The 13661-nt window shown below is 47.7% G+C and overlaps 2 protein-coding genes across 2 annotated transcripts in view; one reads left to right on the forward strand and one right to left on the reverse strand.

Moving 5' to 3' along the window:
* Positions 1–13661, forward strand: part of LOC119976643 (zinc finger protein 721-like) — a 999221-nt gene that overhangs the window by 597654 nt on the left and 387906 nt on the right. The gene's annotated exons all lie outside the window — the stretch shown is intronic.
* LOC119975583 (zinc finger protein 729-like) overlaps positions 1–13661 on the reverse strand; it is a 72225-nt gene that overhangs the window by 41695 nt on the left and 16869 nt on the right. Inside the window, exons 4-7 of the mRNA XM_038815371.1 lie at positions 13162–13217; positions 11036–13060; positions 10593–10680; positions 9769–9963 (exon numbers count right to left, since the gene is read on the reverse strand). Coding sequence (XP_038671299.1) covers positions 9769–9963; positions 10593–10680; positions 11036–13060; positions 13162–13217 — 2364 coding nt within the window. The remainder of the gene's footprint in view (positions 1–9768; positions 9964–10592; positions 10681–11035; positions 13061–13161; positions 13218–13661) is intronic.

Genomic DNA, 13661 nt, shown 5'->3' on the forward strand with positions numbered 1-13661 from the left:
AACTACTCTACGCACGGGTGAGCCCACAAGTCTTCCTCCTCATTCGGGACGCTCCCACCTACACGGAGGCGATAGAACTAGTGAAAGGACTATCAGGTGTTCGCCAGGCACCTCCTGACCACGAGACGGCAATTCCCTGGAGAGTGTCAGAACGATTTCCTGCATGCCTTGCTGGGTACTCTACTTGGCAGAAACTAGTTGCCAGGCGGTGTCGGCAGTCCAAAACACGGAGCTGCTGATCAGGGACGCCTATGTCACAGGCATTCAACCGCATCAAGGCGGACATTGCCAAAGCCACGATGCACGCAGTCGACGAGTCCCTCCCATTTCAGGTGGAGAGCGACGCATTAGATGTGGCTCTGGCCGCCACCCTCAACCAGGCGGGCAGACCCGTGGCTTTCTTCTCCCGTACCCTCCATGCCTCCGAAATTTGGCACTCTTCTGTCGAAAAGAAAGCCCAAGCCATTGTGGAAGCTGTGCGATGGAGGCATTGCCTGTCCGACAGGCGATTTACTCTCCTCACTGACCAACAGTCGGTTGCCTTCATGTTTAGTAACACACAGCGGGGCAAGATTAAGAATGACAAGATCTTGAGGTGGAGGATCGAACTCTCCACCTATAACTACGAGATCTTGTATCCCCCTGGGAAGCTCATGAGCCCCCAAGATGCCTTGTCCCGTAGTACATGTGCCAGCGCACAAGTAGACCGTCTTCGGGCTCTCCACAACGACTTCTGTCACCCGGGGGGTCACCTGGTTCTTCCACTTTATCAAAGCCCGCAACCTGCCTTACTCCATCGAGAAGGTCAGGACTGTGACCAGGGACTGCCAGGTCTGCGTGGAGTGCAAACCGCACTTCTACCGGCCGGACAGAGCGCATCTGGTGAAGGCCCCCCGCCCCTTTGAGCGCCTCAGCATCGATTTCAAAGGGCCCCTCCCCTCCACTAACCGCAATGTGTACTTCCTCAACATCATTGATGAGTACTCCCGTTTCCCTATCGCCATCCCATGATTTCTGCCACTGTCATCAAGGCCCTACACAGTATCTTCGCCTTGTTCGGTTTCCCCACCTACATCTACAGTGATCGTGGCTCCTCATTCATGAGTGATGAGCTGCGTCAGTTCCTGCTCAGCAAAGGCATCGCCTCGAGCAGGACGACCAGCTACAACCCCCAGGGGAACAGACAGGTGGAGAGGGAGAACACGACTGTCTGGAAAGCCGTCCTGCTGGCCCTTCGGTCTAGGAGTCTCCCCAGTCTCCCGCTGGCAGGAGGTCCTCCCCGATGCGCTCCACTCCATCTGGTCGCTCCTGTGCACTGCTACCAATGGAACCCTCACAAACGTGTGTTTGCCTTCCCCAGGAAGTCCACCTCCGGGGTCTCGCTCCCGACCTGGCTGACAGTTCCTGGACCCGTCCTCCTTCCGGAAGCAAGCAAGGAGACATAAATCAGACCCCCTCGTCGTAAAGGTCCTCCTCGTCCATGCAAACCCGCAGTACGTCTACGTGGCACACCATGACGGGCTGCAGGACACAGTCTCCCTCCGGGACCTGGCACCCGCTGGTTCCCCATCCACCATCACGACCACCCCCGATCTGGTACCGTCTCCCCCACCTCCGGTGGCGACCACAGCCACCCCCGCCCCTGCACCATTCCCCACCCTCAACAACGCCTATCACCGCAACCCCCGCCCCGGCAGCACCCATCCCCTCACCGGCTCAACTACTGGGTGAAGGAGAGGACAATACCCCCTGAGTCGCAGGTACTCACATCGGCGCCCACACCACAGCCGGGGCTGAGGCAATCGTGGCGGACGGTCAAAGCCCCCGACAGACTCGACCTGTAACTTTGCTTAACTCCCGCTGGACTCTTTTTTAAAACGGGATGAATGTGGTAAACCACTGAACATACATTTCATGTATTATGGTACACTGCCATTGTACTCCAGTTATTACGGTAAATCCCGGCCTGCTGGCTCCACCCAGCAGGCTCTGTATAAAAGTGTACGCTCTCCTGCACTGCCCCCATTCTTGAGTCCAGCTGCCGATGCCTTTACATCTAGCACAATAAAGCCAGTTCACCATTCGTCGAGTGGTCATTGATGGTACATCACTCACTTAGTGTTTTTCTCTCTCTTGCTCTCTGTTCCACCACGCTCTCTCCCATCCTCTTTCCCATATTCCCTCTCTTTTTCAGTTCTTTTTTTATTTGCTATCAGGAAGGTTGTTGTAACTGGGAGAAGGGTGGGGATTGGGGAGGAGTCTGTTTATTTCTATCATTATCACCGGCGGCTGCGAGAAACAGACCCTCAGATTCTAACAAAGGAAGATAGTGGATTGGAGGAAATCATATTTCCTTTTCCTGTTTTACCAAAGGATTGCACCGTCCTACATCAGAGACTACAGAGAGGATAGACCCGCAGAGAGATCCTGACCATCACCCAAGGAACAACTGCACAACTGTGGGAAGACATTCAGTCCCTTCTCACCAGGATTTGTCAACACAGAGCAGGATGGGCAGTGAAACCATCATCGGGTCAGGGGAGCTTTGACGTTTCATCAGATCTGAAACTGGTCAGTGGTGCGGAACCTTCCATCAGAACCAACCTTTCAGGAGGTTCGGTTGTGGGTGATTGGTGAGGCTGGGAAGTGTGAGTGGGCTCCAAGTGTCGTGAGAGCTTCAATCATTCATCGAGCCTCATGAACTACTAACGTATTTCTACAGGTGAGAGGCTGTTCAAGTGTGAAGTGTGTGAGGAGGGCACCACAGGCTCAGAAGATCGCGTCACACACAAGGTTCCTTTGTTGTACCACCTGTAACACAAATACAGCCGCATTGCTGAGAAATGGTCCAAGGTGAGGTGTGCGACCGATCCTTCACCAGTCATCGACGCTCATGATTCACCAACATATTCACACAGGGGAGAAACCATTCAGATGCAACGTGTGCAACAAATCTTTCTCGAGTTCGTTGAAGCTCCTTCTGTATTACAGGATTCACACAGGGGAAACTGTTCAAATGTGAGGTGCGTGACAAGACTCTCACAGAGTCAATGTATCTCCTGGCCAATCAACACACTCACATAGTGAGAACTAAGTGGCCTTTGTGATGGAGAGGGTGTGGGGTTTGGAAGCTCAGCTGGAGGTTGAATAGAACAATTATTGTTGGAGATGAGAGTGAAGGGGGAAAGCGAGAGGGAGTTTAAGATCTGGAGTCTTCCCCCAAGCTTTTTACATCAATTAGATCATGGCTAATCAATCTTAACTCTGTCTACCTGCCTTGGCTCTGTAATTCTGAAATTGCCCGAAACACAGTTTGAAATTTTCAACCCTCTTGCAGACTCATCAATTTTTGTGGGGAGCGAGTTCTGGATTTCTAGGGTATCATTAGAATATTACAAAGCTTTAGAGAAATTATTTTGGAGGTCACATTTTATAACCTCAGACTGAGTTCAAAGCCATTACAAAATGGACTCGGAGGGTCATGTGACTTTCTCTTATGGATTTGGTCTGGAACCTTTCAACCAAAGAAGAGATATCCTCAGTCATATACATTTAAAATTCAATGAGTTTTCCAAAACCTTTAACTTGATGGTTTTCCTCCAAACACAAAGACATTGATAATTCACTGTGAGGTGTGATCACCACAGGGAGTAAGAAGACTTCAGATAACTTTTTTAAAAATTTAGAATACCCAATTATTTATTTTTTCCAATTAAGGGGGCAGTTTAGCGTGGCCAATCCACCTAACCTGCACATCTTGGGTTGTGGGGGTGAAACCCATGCAGACACGGGGAGAATGTGCAAACTCCACACGGACAGTGACCCAGGGGCGGGATTCAAACCCGGGTCCTCAGTGCTGCAGTCCCAGTGCTAACCACTGTGCCACGTGCTGCCCCTGACTTTCGATAACTTGAATGGAATTACCATTGTCTTACATGGAAAGTGTCTGGGCTTGCTTGTACAGGTCACATGATAATGGTGGCAACTTTGCTTTATCGACAAGAAGCATCAAAAAGGGCAGTCAAGGCAGATCCACAGACAACCATCGTTAAGAAACAGGGAGAGACAGAGTGAGGAATCTAAGAAAAATCCTGGTCTGCTGCAAAGTAACTCGGTAGCTAAACATAACACACCAGCAGAACAGAGGTAAGGAACCTTCCCTCCGTCCCATGAATCAGATTCCATCTACCTGTTAAAGCAATGTTTGGAAATTCAACAGCGGAAGCCACAGTGACAACTCCACAAACTCAAAAACTTCACTTCAGACAATGCAACATCTCCACTTCAAAATCTCTCACGCCTTCACTGAATGTGGACTGAACTGATCCAATTTTCATGAGTATTGTTTTATCTGTAATTAATCTTTGTGTATCTGTGTGAATGGTACCATTTTTCCCAAAGTCACTTCCAGAGTAAGAGTGTCAAAATAAACTAACCTTTTGGAAGGCGATAACTGGAATAACAATATGTAGTTCACTAAAATTCAGACACTACCCCTGTTGGGCATCTTGACAAATACATGACGAGGATGGCAATAGAGGGATACGTGGCCCGGAACTGCAGAAGGCTTTAGGTTAGATGGGCAGTATTGTCGGCGCAAGCTTGGAGGGCTGAAGGGCCTGTTCCTCTGTTGTACTTTTATATGTTCTTTACTTTTCAAGTACAAAAGGCTTTGCTGGTGGGCTATTATGAATTGACTTTTTCACTCCCAGGGTAAGAAATACACTTTCTCAAACAAATACATTGTCCATTGCAACTTTGAAGAAACACCTGTAAAAGAGTCTGTATTTCTTCTGTCTGCTCCCTCGCTAGCAAGTTGCAGTTTCCTGGTGAATGAAAATGAAATGAAATGAAAATTGCTTATTGTCACGAGTAGGCTTCAATGAAGTTACTGTGAAAAGCCCCTAGTCGCCACATTCCGGCGCCTGTATGGAGAGGCTGGTACAGGAATCGAACCGTGCTGCTGGCCTGCTTGGTCTGCTTTAAAAGCCAGCGATTTAGCCCAGTGTGCTAAACCAGCCCCTGGTGAATGGGTGAGGGAGAGGTTCTGCAGCTCACTGAACCTGTTTAGGCAGAAACGAAAGAGAAAATGCTGGAAAATCTCAGATGGTCTGGCAGCATCTGTAGGGAGAGAAAAGAGCTAATATTTTGAGTCCAATGACTCCTTGTCAAATTAGTTTCGGCAGATTTTGGCATGCCTAAGAGGTGTGAATGGTGGGGGGAGGGGGATTTTGGTGGTTTCAAGAGGACGTGGTTGGGGGTTTTTTAGGAAGGAGAGGGGGGAAGTGAGTTGACGGTGACTTGGGGGGGTGGGGGCGAGGGATAGGTCCAACCATGGGGGAGACAGGGCGCCATCTTGTGTGGGCTTCAGATTGTGGAATTCGGGGGAGGGGGGGAGGGTGTTGGGAGCATTCCCGGAGGAGTGATGGCCGAGAGCAGGAGGGGATGGGGGGGGGGGGGGTGCGATCCCTCAATCCGGCTGGTGACATGGCATGTACGAAGGTTGGGAGACCGCTGAAACGGGTGAGAGTTTTTGCGCTTTTAAAGAATCTGAGGGCCGATGTGGTGCTGTTGCAGGAGACCCATTTGCGAGTGAAGGATCAGGCGGACCTGAAATCGATCTTGAACCTGAAAGCAGTCTAATCCAAGCCAAAGTAGCTGACCCCTACAGGAGTGGTGGCGGGGGTGGAGGGGGGAACGAGAGTATTGGCGGCATTTATGAAGGAAATGGAGGGAATGGACCCTTGGTGATTTTTGAATCGGGGGAAGGGTATGTGTTCTCCTTTTTCCTGCCGATGCACAAGGTCTACTCTTGGATCGATATTTTAATAATGGGGAGGTGGGTGAGGGAAGCAGAGTATTCAGCGATTGTGATTCCAACCATGCTCTACAACTGATAGATGTGGTTTTGGAGAGGGGGCCTGCCCAATGGCTGCATTGAGTTTGGTTGTGGGGCTGCTAGCAGATTTGGGTTTTGTGCACCGCTGACCAAGGTGGTGGTTGAGTACGTAGAGTTTAATAAGAATGGGGAGGTTTCACCCTCAATAGTATGGGAGGCTCTGAAGGCGCTGGTGAGGGAGGGTGCGATTGCATACAAGGCACATGTGAATAAGGAAGCAAGGTAGGAACTTGAGCGGTTGGCGAATGAGATACTGGAGGTGGGTGTGAAGTAATTGGGAGGACCCTACTCCAAAGCTTTCGGCTAGCAGGAAGCTGTTGCAAATAGTTTGATCTGGTATCCACGGATAAGGTGGTGCGGCAGTTGAAACGGCTGAAGGGGACAGTTTACAAGTACAGGGAGAAGGCCAACCGTCTGCTGGTGTGCCTGTTGAGGGCACAGACAGTTTCCTGAGAAATTATCAAGCTTTGAGGGAGCAGGGGAGAGCTAGTGTCAGTGCCGGAGAAGATGAAAGGAGTGTTTGAAGCGTTTTGTAAGAGCCATTGGGAGTGGAGGAAGTTAGGGAGGTGATAGGGAGTATGTAGTCGGGGAAGGCACCAGGGCCGATGAGTTTCCGGCGGAATTTTATAAAAGTTTGGAGACTGATTGGTGCCATTACCGGTGAAGATGTTTGTAGTCTCAGTGGCCCGGGGTCTCTCCTGGAGACGATGTGTCAGACATCCATTTTTTTGTTGAAAAAGTACAAGGACCTGGTGGAGTGTAGGTCATACACCCAATTTCATTGTTAAATGTGGATGCAAATATTCTGGCGAAAGTGCTGCCGCTCAGGTTGTAGGGGTGTCAGGGAGGATGAAACGGGGTTTGGAAAGGGTAGGCGATTATCTTCCAACATGCGGTGCCTAATGAATGTGATCCTGTCCCAGGCCGGGGAGGGGGAAGAAACAAGAGATGATTGTGGCATTAGATGCTGAGAAGGCTTTTGACAGGGTAGAGTGAGGGTACTTTTTGCAGTTGGAGCGGTTCGGGATAGGATCTAAGTTTGTGTCCTGGGTCAAACAGCGTTCGAAGGAATAACGTGAGCTCGGGTTATTTTCAGTTGCATTGAGGAACAACGTAAAAGTGCCTAATGTCACCCCTTCTATTCGTATTGGTGATAGAGCCGTTGGCCATCGTTTTGAGAAGGTCAGATAAATGGAGGGGGATAATAGGGGGAGGTGCATAGAGTGTCACTTTATGCCGATGCCCTATTGTTGTACATTACGGACCCTGTTCCCACGATGGGGGACATAATGGGGCTTTTACGGCAGTTTGGGGCTTTCTCCGGGTCCAAATTGAATTTGAAAAAAGCGACTGTTTTCCTGTCATTCCGCTGCACAAGTGGGTTTAACTTGGGTACTGCTGTTTCGTTTGACGAGGTCTCATTTTAGATACAGGTGGCTCGAGACTGGGGATGGCTCCAAAAGTTGAATTTTACAAATTTAGTGAGAGTACTTCAGCCGTCAGACATGTCAGTGAGGATGAGAAGAACATCGACCTGTTCTCAATGCAGGTTATCCTCCTGCAGCATGCGGCCAATGGCTTTAGAACCTTGCACATGAATGTAAGAACCATCACAAGGACCTCACACCGGCACCACATTAGTGAATTGATGTCAAATTCCATGGTGGGATAGTTCTTAATCCCTAATCCTGGATGTCCCCAAACAAAGATACTATGTTGGGGTCCATGCATTCCCTGGCCTTCACCGAAGTTGCTTGCAACTCATCACCTGCCTGCAGCAGACCGCAATGATGGGGGGCAGCAGGGAACTGTTTTGTAGAGCACCGTCCGACCGGTCCAGATGTCACAACCGCATCTGGAGCAGTCCATTCACTTCCTTGACCATCATACGCATAGGCAAATGAGTTTCATTGACATGTACCTGTGAATGTTTTTCAACTCCACACTGGAGTCACCAGCCACCGTTTCAGGGTTACCCGTTGCCTGCGAGGAGCGATCATTCCAGCTTTTGCTCTCCCTTAAAGATGAACTCCCTGCAAAATGTAACTACCATGGATGCTCCGTGGAAAACGGGCACCAGTCAGAACGCGCCCTATTAAAATAGTCTCCAGAGATTATCCTGCATCATCCTGTACGATAAGCATCGCATTTTCACAGAAGAGCTGGGCATTGAAGGAGTGGTTTTACTTGTAGTTCATAAATGGGGCCCCATGCTGCCATGAAAAGCAGAGACCCACGTAGATTCACTCGGTGACATTCTACATCTGGGGCATGTCTGCTATGCGGAAAATTTGTATGGCCCACGTGCCCTGGCTCGCCTGGTTGCGGTCAAGTTTATGTACATGTGGACTCTCGCGAATAGCACATCTGTGCCTTCCTTGTGCACTTGTATGCGGCGACTGCCTTATGCTGCACAGCTAACTCATGCTATCCCAAATCGAGCCAGTGATCAGTGCACCGTAACTTTCATGGCAATAATGCGTGACCTCCCAGTCCATGTGGTGCGAACTCTTACAGTACCTGTCACAAAACAGGTGTATGTTTTTGGGGTTGTTCATCCGTTTTGTATTTATATACTCACAAAATGTTCAAGAAACAATGTTCCAATATGGTTATTGTCTCAAAACTTTATTTACGTATAATCACTTTAATATGGGAATCCAGTGTACAAAGGGATTTATCCAAACATCCTCCATGTCATATAAATTGGAAGTATTGCCATTTACAAGTTACTTATCACACATTAACACAAACTGTTCTCTCTGGGGAATGCTGCTGCTGGCCCGGGGGATCGGTTGACCTCTAGGACTGATGGTCATTCATTCCTTGTTTAGTTGGTAAAATAAAACCTGCCTCATCAGCTGTCTGCTGTGAAGGAGCAGCTTCTCTGGTGGTATGTAGATGTCTGCAGTTGTGACAATAGATCTGGATGTTCAATTTCACCGAGTACAATCGAGGTGACAACATCTCTACACAGGTCCTAAATTTCCCAGTGAGTTGACTTTTGTTGAATGTGTTGAATGTTTTCACTCTGGCTGGCTCTCTGACTCTCAGCTCTGGGAATGATGTGGCAGCTTCATCAAAGTGAAATGTATCTTTCTGTTATTTCACTTTGATCTCGTCACTCACTCCTGTTACTATTTCTGACTTCAGTAGTTTTTTAGCTGTTGGAAGAGTAATCTGGGTGCAGCGTGATATTAATCACTGGACTGGACAACTTCCCATGCCTTCAGTAGGTGTGTTTCTCCACTTCAACATTGCCTTGTAGACATCGGTGCGAGATCTAGTCGATTTTATGATGATCCCTTTGACAATTTTCACCACTGACTCAGCTTCTTGACTGGGAATAGTGTGGAGATGGTATGTTGTGCTGAATTTCCCAATCAGTCATCATAATCTGAATTCTTCACTTGTGAATTGAAGGCCATTGTCACTCATCACAATGTCAGGAATGCCATGATGACTGAAGTGTGCTTTCAGGTGTTCTACAATCTCACTTGTAGTTATTGACTAACCTCCAGTAGTCTGAATAGTAGTCGATTATGACGAGATAATCAGTTCCAGTGAGAGTGAAGAGATGTACTCCAAGCTTCATCTATAGTCTGGAATGTCATGAGTCATGACCAGCGCTTTATCTTGCTTCGCTTGATATTCATTACAAACACTGCAGCACTGGTTGACGAGGTCTTTAAACTCATTGCTCATGTTTGACCAGTAGAGCACTTCTCTTTCCTTCCTCAGACCAGGCTCTATTCCTTGATGGCTGTGTGGATGTACTTCAGCGTCTCTGTATGGATAATGACCCGAGTCACTTGTACAAGATACCATCTTGGGCAATCCCTTCATCTATCTGCCCAATTCTCTCTTACAGCAACAGGCAGGTCCTTGATGGTTTCAGGCCATCCTTTCATCACAACTTCCAACATTAGAAGAGTTGAATCTCGTTGTGTAGTTTGTTTGATCTGAGCAAGACGCTGCTGGGTTGATGATTCCAGAGCATGTTGTGCTGTTGCTTCTTGTTGAATCTGGAAGATTTCACACTCTGCACTAGCTTCATCAACCTCCTTCAAAGAGCGTGCAGCACTTGACAGCATGTCGGTGATTTACATCTGTTTCCTTTGTTTGTACTTCACTTCTAAATTATATCTTTGCAAATGGTAACTTCCTTTGTAAACACTTTGGAGCAGATAGAAGTAGTTTAAGAAAGATGCTTTGAAGCGGCTTATGGTCAGACTCTACCATAATTTCTCTCTCCTAAACAGGTACGGTTGAAATGCTCACAAACAAAGACAATATCCAGGCACTCTTTCTCAATCTGTACATAGCATTGTTCAGTTTGTGTTAATGCTCTGGTTACAACTGGTTGTCCTTGCTGAAATATGGGTTGCTTCGAGTCCTGTTTCATTGGCATCTCACTGTAGGGTAACTTCATCAATGATGTCATAGTACCTCAGCACTAAGGCAGCATGTGGCGCAGTGGTTAGCACAGGGACTGCGGCGCTGAGGACCCGGGTTCGAATCCCGGCCCTGGGTCACTGTCCGTGTGGAGTTTGCACATTCTCCCCGTGTCAGCGAGGGTTTCACCCCCACAACCCAAAGATGTGCAGGTTAGGTGGATTGGCCACACTAAATTGCCCCCTTAATTGGAAAAAAATAATTGGGTACTCTAAATTTATAAAAATAAAAATAGTACCTCAGCACTGGCGTTGTTGATGTTTGATGTGAGTGAAAGCTGCTGCTTGTTCTGTTTCCCAACACTACTGAACATCCGTTGCAGTGGGCTGTGTAGAGATTCTCACAATAAATTTGCTTGAACTTGGTTTCAATAGTCGCTGTGTGGGTTTGCTGATGTTTCAGGAGTTCCAATAATTATGTGAATGTTTTATTATAGAGCTCACATTGATGGAGTTTATCCCATGTGATTATGTTGATAGAAATGGTGTCATACATCTCACACCTGAATGGTTTCCCAACAGTGAGAATTCACTGGTGCTTCAATAAATTGGAAGAGTGGATGAAAGCCTGTCACAGTCAGCGCACCTGAAGAGTTTCTCTCCTGTGTAAATTCACTGGTGGCCTAAGAGTGTTAAAGATGTCACACAAGCTTCATCACAAACCTTACATTTGAAGGGTTACTCCACTGTGTGAATGCCCTGATGGAGCAGGGGTTTTGCTGACTGTGAGAAAGATTTGTTGCACAAAATACTTGTGAATGGTTTATGCCCTGTGTGAAGGCATTGGTGTTTGCAGACATCTGATGACTGCGAGAATGTTTTGTCACACATCTCACATGTGAATGGTTTCTCCCCAGTGTGACTGCTTTGGTGTGAGCGAAGTACTGATGATGAGGAGAATGATTTGTCACACACCTCACACCTGAATGGTCTCTCTCGGTGAATCTTCTGGTGCTGCATGAGACTAGATGACTGTGAGAATGATTTGTCACACACCTCACACCTGAATGGTTTCTCTCCAGTGTGGACGCGATGGTGTTCACGAAGGTTTTCTGATCGAGCAAATGATTTGTCACACACGACACATGCGAATGGTCTCTCGCCTGTGTGAATGCGTTGGTGTTTGTGGAGATACGTTGACCGTGAGAATGATTTTTCGCACACCTGACACCTGAATGGTTTCTCCCCAGTGTGAATCCTCAGGTGCTGCAGGAGACGTGTTGATTGTGAGAATGATTTATCGCACACCTCACACTTGAATGGTTTCTCCCCTGTGTGAATGCGCTGGTGTACATGGAGATCTGAAGATGATGAGAATGATTTCTCACACACAGCACATCTGAATGGTCTCTCCCCTGTATGAATGCGTTGGTGTACCCGGAGATCGGATGATGATGAGAATGATTTCTCACACACCTTGCAATGAAATGGTTTCTCTCCTGTGTGAATGCGTTGGTGTATGCGAAGGACTGATGATGATGAAAATGATTTATCACACACCAGACAGGCAAATGGTCTCTCCCCTGTGTGAATGCGTTGGTGCACACGGAGATCTGATGACTGCGAGAATGATTTATCACACACCTCACACGTAAATGGTTTCTCCCCAGTGTGAATCCTCTGGTGCTGCAAGAGACGTGTTGACTGAGAGAATGATTTGTCACACACCTCACACTTGAATGGTTTCTCCCCAGTATGAATTCTCTGATGGAGCAGGAGGCTGGATGACTGGGAGAATGATTTCCCACACACCAGGCAGCTGAATGGTTTCTCCCCTGTGTGAATTCGTTGGTGTGAGCGAAGTACTGATGATGACGAGAATGATTTCTCACACACCACACACCTGAATGGCTTCTCTCCTGTATGAATGCGTTGGTGCACACGGAGATCAGATGACGACGAGAATGATTTCTTACACACCTCGCATGTGTATGGTTTCTCCCCTGTGTGAATGCGTTTATGTGAGCGAAGTACTGATGATGACGAGAATGGTTTGTCACACACAACACATGTGAATGGTTTCTCTCCTGTGTGAATGCGTTTGTGCACGCGGAGAGTTGATGATGACGAGAATGATTTGTTGCACATCTCACAGGTGAATGGTTTCTCTCCTGTGTGAGTGCGTTGGTGCATTCCGAGTGTTGATGACAAAGAGAATGATTTATCACACACCTTGCATGTGAATGGTTTCTCCCCAGTGTGAATCCTCTGGTGCTGCAGGAGACGCGTCGATTGTGAGAATGATTTATCACACACCTCACACCTGAATGGTTTCTCTCCTGTGTGAATCTTCTGGTGCTGCAGGAGGCTGGATGACTGAGAGAATGATTTGTCACAAACCACACACCTGAATGGTTTCTCCCCTGTGTGAATTCGTTGGTGTGAGCGAAGTGCAGATGATGATGAGAATGAATTGTCACACACCTCACAGGTGAATGGTTTCTCTCCTGTGTGAATGCGTCGGTGCACACGGAGAGTCGATGATAACGAGAATGATTTGTTGCACACATCACAAGTAAATGGCTTATCCTCTGTGTGAATGAGCCGGTGTTTCATCAGGCCTAAGAACTGTGTAAAGCCCTTGTTACACACCTCACATTCGAATGGCTTCTTCCCAGTGTGGCTGCGTCGGTGATTCTCGAATTTCAATGGATGTGTGAAAGCTTGATCACACTCTTCACATTCAAATGATTTCTCCTCCATGCTCCTGTTGTTACAGGTGGGAAAATTGATACGCCTCGAGTATTAGGAGATCATATGAACCTGTGGAATCCTCCTCACATACCTCTTATTTGAACGGCCTCTCACCTGTAGGAATGAATCAGTGGTTCCTGATGCTCAATGAGTAGTAGAGTGCCATCCTTCTGTAAAACAGGAAAGGGAAATATGATTTCCTTCAACTCCCTCTCCACCTTTCAACTGAGTGTTTGGGCCGTTGGACAGTAAGGAAAAGGGTCAGTTGCTACACCTTCTGTAATTGCAAGGAAAGGGTTAGGGAAGTGGGTGTGATGGAGGAGTGGACCAGGATGTCACGGCGGAAGTGGTCCCCACAGAATGGTGATGGGAGGATGATAGGTAAATGTGTTTTGTAATAGCATAATGCTGAAGTTGGCCAAATGGCAGAAGATGATCCTTTGAATGTAGAAGTTGGTGGAGTGAGGGCAAGAGGGACCATGTCATGGTTCAAAGAAGTCTTACAACACCAGGTTAAAATCAAACAGGTTTGTTTCAAATCATAGCTTTCGGAGCACAGCTCCTTCCTCAGGTGCTGAAGAAGGAGCTGCGCTTTAACCTGGTGTTGTAAGACT

This window comes from Scyliorhinus canicula, chromosome 13 (assembly GCF_902713615.1).
Source record: "Scyliorhinus canicula chromosome 13, sScyCan1.1, whole genome shotgun sequence".
Taxonomy (NCBI): domain Eukaryota; kingdom Metazoa; phylum Chordata; class Chondrichthyes; order Carcharhiniformes; family Scyliorhinidae; genus Scyliorhinus; species Scyliorhinus canicula.